This window comes from Portunus trituberculatus, chromosome 46, assembly GCF_017591435.1.
Source record: "Portunus trituberculatus isolate SZX2019 chromosome 46, ASM1759143v1, whole genome shotgun sequence".
NCBI classification, from domain to species: Eukaryota; Metazoa; Arthropoda; class Malacostraca; order Decapoda; family Portunidae; genus Portunus; species Portunus trituberculatus.
In genome coordinates, this window is record NC_059300.1 from 23,141,964 (window position 1) to 23,153,330 (window position 11,367).

Sequence of the window (11,367 nt, forward strand, 5' to 3'; positions counted from 1 at the left end):
CCAAAATCTAATGTAGGTACTATTACAAACACTTCTACTTTACACTTTTGCATAATAATCAATCTCATCCCTTTTAACACTTACATTAGGGAAATCAAATCCAAGTGTTTCCTTGATGTCAAACCAACAAGACTTGTCGTAATCAGGAGCTGGGCCACATTTGTAATACTTGTCCTCAAACTCCGTCCCTGTGTATTCCAGCAAGAGACGGATGGGCTGGGCAAGCTGCAATGAGAAGGACAATTAATTCCACTAAAAGGTGAAACCAAACTTGGAGTGGTGGTATGGAATCTATGCGCACTGATGACGGGTAACTGAAGCGAGCGTTCATATTACTTAGTGACAGTTGTGACATACGGGCTGTATGGGCTGCGTTTATAAACTAAAGAGGAACGCAACATACATCTTTACCGTAGATGGCTGACCTGTGTTTTAAAGCAAAAGATTCACTTCGGTAGAACATTCGCTCGTGTTACGAGCAATGCTGTCATTAACTCACGTGGTTCCCGCTGCTGCATGATGAATGATACCCTCAGTGATACACACACACACACACACACACACACACACACACACACACACACACACACACACACACACACACACACACACACTTAGCTCCCCACCATCCAGTTTATCTCCTCTCCATCCAGCCCCATAACCACCTTTCTTCTCTTTTCTTCTCTTCCTTTCCTTTTCCTTCCCTTCCCTTCTAACACACTCTCTCTCTCTCTCTCTCTCTCTCTCTCTCTCTCTCTCTCTCTCTCTCTCTCTCTCTCTCTCTCTCTCTCTCTCTCTCTCTCTCTCTCACACACACACACACACACACCATCTGTGTTTTCCCCTTTTGGTTGCTTTAACACACACATTCTCTCTCTCTCTCTCTCTCTCTCTCTCTCTCTCTCTCTCTCTCTCTCTCTCTCTCTCTCTCTCTCTCTCTCTCTCTTATCCCCCCTCCGTCCCGTTTTATTTCCCCGCGTTAGTGTGCATTGCACAGGGTAGCCGTTAGCACACTCGACTCACAACCGAGAAGGCCAGGGTCCGAGTCCCGGCCTCGGCGAGGGAAATGGGAGAGCCTCTTAGTTAATGTGTAGCCCATGTTCATCTAGCAGCAAAATACGGGATGTAATTCGAGGAGTTGTGCCCTCGCTGTCCCGGTGTGTGTGGTGTGTGATGTGGTCCCAGTCTTACCCGAAGATCGGTCAATATAAGTTAGAGCTCTTTCCGTAAGGGAAAGGCTGGCTGGGTGGCCAGCAGGCGATCAAACACGCACCTTCAAATTACCCAAGCCTTGTTTTTCCACACAGTGTAAGTGCTTCTTTGTTTAACGATATAGGTTGAACCACGGCTTATTATTATTTATCATTGTTATTTGTTAGAAAAATTACTTAAATTTTGCATAAAGTACCGTGTTAATTCATTTTCATATTAACATTTTTCGAGTGTGAAACAGTTTGATTCGATTTTCCTTATTTCAAATGGGGAAATTTGTCTCGGGATACGAATTTTCAGGACACAAGCTACATTACGGAACGAATTAAGTTCCTAGCCCTAGGGCCGACTGTATATATATATATATATATATATATATATATATATATATATATATATATATATATATATATATATATATATATATACACATATATGATTTCTGAAATCTTCAAAACTCCGATAACTTACACTACAGCTCTTAGAAAAATAGTTAAATATAAAATCCCATGTAACCTTTCACAGCCCCAATACCAGCTACCAAAAGCCATCAAAATCCACAGCAACTTCCAGTTGATTACGTTGAACGTAACAAAGGTAACTAAATCGTCCTGCTATTTCAATCAATAAATCAGGGAAAAACTAAGTAGCTAAAGATAAATAATACAGGTACTGTGGTCATGAATCTCCCCCATTAGTCCCCGACCTTCCACTCTGAAAGTCTTTCTCAAGAACGGAGACATGAACAGTGAACAATGATACAAGAAAGGGAATTTTGTACAAACCCCGCGGACATCCCAGTAAGCCATACAGGAGCCATGCTATCACGTCAACACTTCAGCTGCAAGTGGAAGGAAATAACAACACATTTTCAGCTTTTATATTGCAAATGCCACGGATATTATGTAGTCTGTTCATGCGGAGGAGAAATATTACGGAAGGACAAGCTATTATGACATGCAATCAGCGTTGGCGAGATGGATAGTGAGGCTGATGTGTCCTCTGTTCATTGTTTCAAGTCACATCGCGGCATTCGATTGTTGAATGTGGCGTCACAGGCAAAGTGTACCTTGCTGCATACTGAACTCAAACTCCACAGTCCAGTATTGTCTTCAATGATAGTGAAAGAAAATAAGGAAAAGAGATCGTCTTGGAGAGAAAACATAGTGAATAATGTGAAGATGGGAAAAAAATAATAAATAAAAAAGGATGATTTGGGGAAATGATGTGTGTGTGTGTGTGTGTGTGTGTGTGTGTGTGTGTGTGTGTGTGTGTGTGTGTGTGTGTGTGTGTGTGTGTGTGTGTGTGTGTGTGTGTGTGTGTGTGAAATGAATCAATTAATCTGCTTAAACTTCAAGGAAGGATGGAACACAGCTCCATTGCATATCATTACATAATATCTATGTCAATATTATAAATCCATGCATTTGGTTAATTCAGTTGAATTTGACCAATTTCGTTTACCAACCAAAACATTTTGAATATTTCACATAAATGATATATTCAATAATTCAGTATATGAATATTGTTAGATTGCATCAAAGAACAAGCTTTAAATAAAAATTCGGCCTAGTATTCTTATATATATTGTCGTCTCATGCAGTTGCCCAATTGCCTGATCGTTATATTCTAAAATGACATGATATCAGTCACCCATTATCTACACCAAATTCATATTTACCATACAGTCTTTATTCTCTTAAGATTTTCTGGCACAGTGCCAATTTCTGTTATGACTGGTAACATCCCTTTCACTGGTAAACTCTGGAACTCCCTCCCTGCATCTGTATTTCCGAATTCCTACAACTTGTCTTCTTTTAAGAGGGAGGTATCGAGGCATTTGCTCCCCTAATTCTGGCTGACGGTTTTGGCACTTTTTGAACTCTTTGGAGAGCCAGCGCTCAAGTGGGCCTTTATCTAACTTTCTCTTTTTTTTTTGCCCTTGGCTGGCCCTATTCCCTACGTAAAAAAAAAATGTTATTAGCTCTAAGTTTAATTTGTAAAATCTTGATTTAGTCTTGAATTTATATGCCGTTAGGCCTCTTGTTTAAAGAGTTCGTGTTGCCCGACAACAGCCCTCAAGGCCAAGGGAATTATGAAAACAGCAGTTCTCTCTCTCTCTCTCTCTCTCTCTCTCTAACATATTGTAACTACTTTCCTCAAAGACGTCTCTTTCTTTGTGGATAATCCGGTTGTCTTACGCAGTCATATATCGCCTGCAGCTACGGACTGTGATACTGTAAATGTCATATTGACAATATTAAAAAGACCGGTGTGTGTGTGTGTGTGTAATTCACTACCTGCTGGTCGCCTGCTGGTCACCCAGCCAGTCTTCCCCATTACGGGCAAGCTCAGAGCTCATAGACCGATCTTCGGGTAGGACTGAGAACACAACACACTCCACACACCCGGAAAGTGATGCGTACCTATTTACTGCTAGGTGAACAGGGGCTACACATTAAGAGGCTTGCCCATTTGCCTCGCCGCGCCGGGACTCGAACCCGGCCCTCTGTGAGTCGAGCGTGCTAACCACTACACTACGCGGTGTGTGTGTGTGTGGGCGCGCGCAGGTGCCCACGCGTGTATTTTTTTTTTTTTGTGTGTGTGTGTGTATTCACCTAGTTGTAATTCTTACAGGCCCAGGTTATTGTGTGTGTGTGGGGGCGTGCGCAGGTGCTCACGCGTGATTTTTTTTTTTTGTGTGTGTGTGTATTCACCTAGTTGTAAATTTTGTAATTCTTACAGGGCCTGGGTATTGTGTGTGTGTGTGTGTGTGTGTGTGTGTGTGTGTGTGTGTGTGCGCGCGCGCACGTGCCCACGCGTGTATTTCTGTGTGTGTGTGTGTGTGTGTGTGTGTGTGTGTTTCACTGTTTGATCTGCTGCAGTCTCTGACGAGACAGCCAGACGTTACCCTACGGAGCGAGCTCAGAGCTCATTATTTCCGATCTTTGGATAGGCCTGAGACCAGGCACACACCACACACCGGGACAACAAGGTCACAACTCCTCGATTTACATCCCGTACCTACTCACTGCTAGGTGAACAGGGGCTACACGTGAAAGGAGACACACCCAAATATCTCCACCCGGCCGGGGAATCGAACCCCGGTCCTCTGGCTTGTGAAGCCAGCGCTCTAACCACTGAGCTACCAGGCGTGTGTGTGTGTGTGTGTGTGTGTGTGTTCAACGGTCGCCTACTAGTCACCCAGCCAGTCTTCCCCATTACGGAACGAGCTCAAAGCTCATAGTGACCGATCTTCGGGTAGGACTGAGACCACCACACACATCTCAGCACACACCGAGACGGCGGGGCCGCAACCCCCTGAGTTACATCCCGTACCTATTTACTGCTTGGTGAACAAGGGCTACACATTAAGAGGCTCGCCCATATTCCTCGCCGCTCGCGAGGAATGTGTGTGTGTGTGTGTGTGTGTGTGTGTGTGTGTGTGTGTGTGTGTGATCACCATGGTCGTCTGCTGGTCACCCAACCAGCCTTTCCCCTACAGAAAGGGCTCAGACTCATACTGAACGATCTTCGGGAAGGACTGAAACCACATCACACACAACATACACACCGGGAAAGCGAGGCCACAACCTCTCAAGTTACATCCCGTACCTAATTGCTGCTAAGTGAACAAGGGCTACACATTAAGAGGCTTATCCATTTGCCTCGCCGCGCCTGGGATTTGAACCAGGGTCTTTTCGGCTGTGAGCCGAGCATACTAACCACTGTGTGAGTAATTCACCATGGTCGTCTGCTGGTCACCCAGCCAGCCTTCGCCATTACGGAGCGAGCTCAGAGCTCATAGCCCGATCTTCCGGTAGGACTGAAACCACAACACACTCCACACACCGGGAAAGCAAGGCTACAACGCTTCGAGTTACATCCCATACCTAATTGCTGCTAGGTGAACAGGGGTTACACATTAAGAGGCTTGCCCATTTGCCTCGCCGCGCCCGAAACTCGAACCCAGGCCTTTTCGGTTGTAAGCCAAGTGTGCGAACTACTACACTACACGGTGTGTGTGTGTGTGTGTGTGTGTGTGTGTGTGTGTGTGTTTCACTGTTTCACTGTTTGATCTGCTGCAGTCTCTGACAAGACAGCCAGACGTTACCCTACGGAACGAGCTCAGAGCTCATTATTTCCGATCTTCGGATAGCCCTGAGACCAGGCACACACCACACACCAGGTCACAACTCCTCGATTTACATCCCGTACCTACTCACTGCTAGGTAAACAGGGGCTACACGTGAAAGGAAACACACCCAAATATCTCCACCCGGCCGTGGAATCGAACCCCGGTCCTCTGGCTTGTGAAGCCAGCGCTCTAACCACTGAGCTACCGTGTGTGTGTGTGTGTGTGTGTGTGTGTGTGTGCGCGCATTTGTGTGTACTTATCTGGTTGTATGTTATAGAGTTCGAACAGGGCTCATAGTGACCTGTCTCCATATCTACATTTAACCAACTTTTCCTTAAATTTGTGCACACTTTCTTTTGTTATAATCTCTTCACTTAATCCATTCCAGATGTCCATCGTCTTGTGTGGAAAACTGAACTTCTTGATGTTCCTCAGACACTGACTTTTTATGATCTTGGAATGTCCTCTTGTTAGTCTATCTCTCTCCCCGTCAGTGTTACCAGGTCTCGTCTATCTGTCTTCCATGCATATGGCTTACTAACTTACACATCGTTATTAGATCTCTTCTTTCCCTTCTATCCCTCAAAGTTGGTAGTTCCATCTCCTTCGGTTTTTCTTCATAGGGAAGATCCTTTATTTCTGAAACTGTCTTTGTAGCAGTCCTTTGGATTCTTTCTAGTTTCTTGATGTCTTTTTGCCTATATGGTGACCATACCACTGATGTATATTCTAGTCTAAGTCTTATCGTAGTGGTTATGATCTTTTTCATCATACTCTTATCCATATAATTGAACACCACCCTGATATTAGTTAGTGTCTTGTATGTTAAAGCAAATAGTCCATTTATGTGTCTTTCTGGAGTCAGGATGTCTTGTATAATCACTTCCATGTCTTTCTCTTCTCTCTTTTTCATTATAATCTCTTCTCCCATTTTATATTCCCATGTAAGTCTTCTATTACGTTTACTCATTTCCATTACATGGCATTTCCTGATATTAAATTCTAATTTCCATTTTTGGCTACATTTCTTGACCTTGTCAATATCTTTCTATACAGTCACCAATATCCCTTGTTACTATCAAATTCATCGCATCATCTGCAAAAGAAAATATGTAGTTAGTAAAACCCTCTTAATTGTATATCATTAACATATACTTGGAACATAATTGGTGCCAGCACCGAACCCTGTGGTACGCCACTGGTAACTGTGCTCCAGCTTGAACGGGTGTTTCTTATCGTTGTCCTCATTTCCCTAACTGTTAAGTAGTCTGTAATCCAATTTAAGATTCCTCCCATGTGTTTTATTTTCTTTAGGAGTCTTCTATGTGGTACTCTGTCGAAAGCCTTTTGGATATCTAGACACACTGTGTCAATCCATCCATTTCTCCCTTGTATTTCATCTATTACTCTTGTATAAAAGCTTAATAAATTTGTTATGCATGACCTCCCTTTTCTGAAACAAATTGGGAGTTATTGATTATTTCATTTATCTCCAGATATTCTAACCATTTTTTCTTTAATAACAATTTCACAGATCTTTTCCACAACACTAGTTAGTGACACTGGTCTATAACAAAATAATTTACGGGCTCAGTCTTTTCTTCTTTTGTATATTGGGACTATATTTGCTCTTTTCCGTTCTTTTGGTATCTTTCCTTCCGTTAGAGAGTTGTTGATTACATCCCAAATTAGTTCCACCAGTTGTTTTCTACATTCTCTTAGTGTCCATCCTGACACACCATCTGGCCCTATTGCCTTTCTTACATCCACCTTTTATAGTAATTCTCTAATTTTCTGTTTTTGTACCATGACATCTCTTAATCCTTCCTGTGTCGCTTGGTTGTTTGGCTCTATGAACTCTCCCCCTTCATCAAATACTGATTTGAAGCTTTCATTCATGAGTTCATTAATTTCCTTCGGTGTTTCATATATCCTATTCCTCTTAATTAACTTAGAATTGGTTTCTGTTTGTCATTTTTCCATTTGAATATTTTTGATAAAAGATCTTAGGTTCCTTTCCACATCTCTTCACTACATCCTTTTCAAAATTTCTCTCCTCCCGCCTTTTAATCCTTATGTATACGTTTCATGCCTCTTTATACTGCTTCTTGTTTACTTCATTTCGTTGCTTCCTTAATAATTTCCAAGCTGCATCCTTACACTTTTTAGCCTTTGGCCCTTTGCACGTATAGACCACGTGTGTTTCCTCTCTTTTACTCTGTATACGGGAACATATCTCTTTACCCCTCATTATACGTTTCTAGGAATATATCATACTTTTCTTGAATTGTCTTACCTTGCATAATTCCCTTCCACTCAATACTGCCAAAACAAGTTCTTAATCCTTCAAAATTTGACTTGGCGTGGTTCCGTCTTTTTTTGTTTGTGTCCCTCATTGCATTTCAAATTTCGTGATCCTCTAAATAAATTTCTAGGACAACATGGTCACTTTTTCCCATTGGGCTATGGTGTTTGATGTTTAAACAAGTTTTTTTTTTTTTATATACCAAATCCAGCATAGATGGTTCTTCCTCCCCTTTATATCTTGTGTAGTTCTTCACCCATTGGTCCAATGTGTTTACCATTGCAAGTTGTAACACATCCTTCCCAAACACCAGTGTGATTGTTTGCATCCATTTCTTCCCAAATTTCATGCTTGCAGCTTAGATCTCCCACAAGTAGCACTCTTCTGTCCTTCCTTAACATATTGTCCAGGCAATTTGCATTTCTTTATGTACATCAAGCCTCCGTGAATTAGTCTTCGTTGGCACATGTGTTACTATGATACTTCTTTTTCCCTCCTACGGTTAAGACCTCTGCCAGTCCATCTCCGTACTGTACTCCCTGCACGTATATATCCTCTCGAGTCATTATCAATACTCTTCCTGTTTTTTCCCCATCTGTCTCTCCTTCAAACATTAAATACCTGCTCTTCAAAACTTCATTTAGATCTCTTCATTTAACTTTGTTTCTGTCATACATACCACATCCGGTGCTTTTTCCAATATATGATCTCTCAATTCCAAGCTTCCTGATATAAATTCATCTATGTTTGTATACATGACTCTTAATGATTTCCTTCCCCTTCCCGAATATACCATTTCGTCACCTTCATGTCTAACACTCTCCAATAGAACTTCTCATTCGCTGTCCTCTCGTTTTTCTTCTTATCTTCACTTCTCAGTTCTCTCTTTTCCTTTCTACCTGATTAATCTCTATCTTTATCCAATTGTTATATTCTGCCTTATCAGCCAACTTTCCAGTCCTCGCATATATTTCTTCTATCCCTACTTAAGATCTCATTTTTAATTTTTAGTGGTCTTTTGCCATTTTCGTTCCCTCATTATTTACCAATTAAGTCTGTATATTTCTTCCATTTCTTTCTCAAGACTCTGTTCTTCATCTTGAACCACTATGATGATTTCCTTAACCATATCTTTCTCCTCTCTCACAAATTTCACTGATTCTTTTTTTTCTTCTAGTCCATATATGACTGTTCACTTCTTTTTGGCCCACCGTATTTCGGCTAATTCTTCCTTTTCTGTGATCACTTGTAAGACTGTGTCCTTCGTTTTCTCCCTTGTTTTTGCTTAACTACTTCAGCCAAATTCATTTTTTCTCTCCTTGTTTTTTTTGTTTTTTTCTTTTTTTTTCCAGATCTTCCATCCCTCTAGTTTTGCTTCGGTTATCCTTTTTTTCTGTTTCCATATTTGAGTCTAGCTTTTCCTGCAGCCCTTGTACTGCTACTTCATAGTTCGTACATTTGCTCTTAACCCCTTCAGTATTGGGACACATTTTTAATACGAGGTTTGTGTACCATTAGACCATTTTATTGACATTAACAAGGGTCTATGGAGGGCAGAAGGTTAATGGCCACAGTCTCCACTAGTTTAACCCCCCCACTTGAGTTTCTGAAGCTGTATAAATCACCAAATAGTCACCAGAATGAATATGGAAACACGTCTTGGAACTGAAGGGGTTAAGGGTGCTGTTTTCCCTTTTTATTTCATGTAGAGTTTTCTTAATGTCATTGTTCATTATAACAGTACTCTCTAATTTGAAACATCTCTCTCAGCTCTAGGTTTTTCAATCAGCTGATCCTGTTTTTCAAAAATCCAGGTAACCATTTTCCTCAAAACTCTTAAGTTCTCTATCCATTGTGATAATTCTTTTCATGTTGATTCTTTGCTCCGTAAATCCGGAAAACCCCCTTTCCTTACTCCAATCTCCCAGCTGTCTTAATCCCAGAGGTGCTTCAATAATCTCACTTCTGGGTCCTCTCGTCTGGCTCCTTGCCCTTTATTTACATAGACAGCTGCGCTAATTGCGCCGTCCATATTCTCATTCCCACGGTCCAGATATACAAGGTCTTCCATGGTACAATAACGAGACAGGTAGACGCACGAGAGTCTTGAACTCACAGCCCTACTGGTAAACCTTCTGAAACGCTGTTTTTGTGACGTCATCCACTCGCCTAGCCAGCTCTGATCGCGATAGTCTGCTACTCATTAAATCATGAATAATTAATATAAAACTTTTTTTCTTTTCATGATCCATTAGTTATGCAGTCGAAAATTAAATATGATACACATTAGTGATTGAATGTTGATGATATTTCATAGCGATAGACAAGATATTGTACGGATAAAGATATGTCAGATAGCCTAGTAGATGTGGCTCAAAAACATTGTTAGTAGATTTTTCAAGCCATATACATTATGTATAATTGCATAATGCACATTGATTTCCTCTGATCCTCTTCGCCTTCATGTACCTTCGTCGTCTTCCTCAGCACCTCACTGTTCTCTCTACATATAAAACTACAAGAGGCTAAAGGCTAATGCACGTATGAGTCTAAAGGCGATCCACACTATACAGGGACGGTCACGCTCTGTTTACAGTGCTGTCACATACTAAATGCATTTCAGTGGGGACCGTAAGCCATTGAAATGCATGTAATATGAATGGACCGTGAGTGCATACCGCTATTTAAACGTGGCAATCCATTCCTTTAGCTTGCATCGGCCCTAAACTATTCACACTTCATATAGGTACTTTATTCTTGAGTGTAAACCCATGGTACAATAACGAGAGACATCAAAAGTTATTGTACCATGGTACAGTCAGTAGCCTGTAAGGCTGGCATAGCCTGTAAATTATGGACTAGGTCTAGGCTACTAGTAGAACTAATTTCGTTCATTAGGCATAAGCAGATTATACAATTTCTAATTTGGAGTGTTGAAACTGATCAGATTTAGCCAGTAAATCTAAGTTTCCTTACCTGTATTTTCTGCAGAAAGGCCACTTCCATTATCGTGTCCACGAAATGGCAGATTTTGATCAGGGACTGCCTCAGTTTTAGATCCTCCAACTCCTTGGAACTGGGGAACCTAATAACTCATATTTCAAATTGCACTTAATTTGGGCGGAACTAAAATGTTGCTCACAAATCACGGCATTATTTACCTTTACTGTGTCAGCACGATAGCATTTTTGGAACCACTGTCTTGCGATGGTCTTGTTCTTGGGGAATTTATAATATTTAAAATTACTAGACTTGGCAGGCGTGCATCCATACACTGCACAAGGTCTAGCTTTGGCTATACTAACAATAAGAAATTAATATTAAGGCACATGAAACATACAATCCAAGATCAAATTCTGCCACACGTGTACACCCACTCGAAGATATGGAGTTGTTTACACGACCGGATGACGTCACTGAGTCAGCTGGTGGTTCCAATAATGTCCTCGTGCGTCTACCTATCAAAAAGTTATTGTACCATGAGGTCTTCCATCCGCGCATCCACGGTCACGTGTCTATGATTCATGTGGGCCCCAGGTCGGTGTGATGCAGGGGCCCAGCTATTCAGTCAGTCCTTGACCTCTGTCCGTGTCACACGCGCCCAAGCAACAGTGCGCCAAGCCATTATCTGACCTCGCCCACCATCTTGAGACCAATTTTTATTTAATCTTTATAATGCCCAATAGTTGTGCTGTGCATTGCTGCCACAATG

General features: G+C 41.6%; 1 protein-coding gene across 3 annotated transcripts in view; it reads right to left on the reverse strand.

Annotated features, from left to right (window-relative positions):
• Positions 1 to 11,367, reverse strand: part of LOC123520193 (glutathione S-transferase Mu 3-like) — a 67,903-nt gene that overhangs the window by 1,132 nt on the left and 55,404 nt on the right. For 2 of the 3 annotated variants that reach the window (XM_045282238.1, XM_045282236.1), the window contains exon 2: positions 85 to 225. In XM_045282238.1, coding sequence (XP_045138173.1) covers positions 85 to 225 — 141 coding nt within the window. Of the gene's footprint in view, positions 1 to 84; positions 226 to 1,997; positions 2,068 to 11,367 lie in introns of those variants that run through there. The other variant, XM_045282239.1, reaches the window with a different exon arrangement.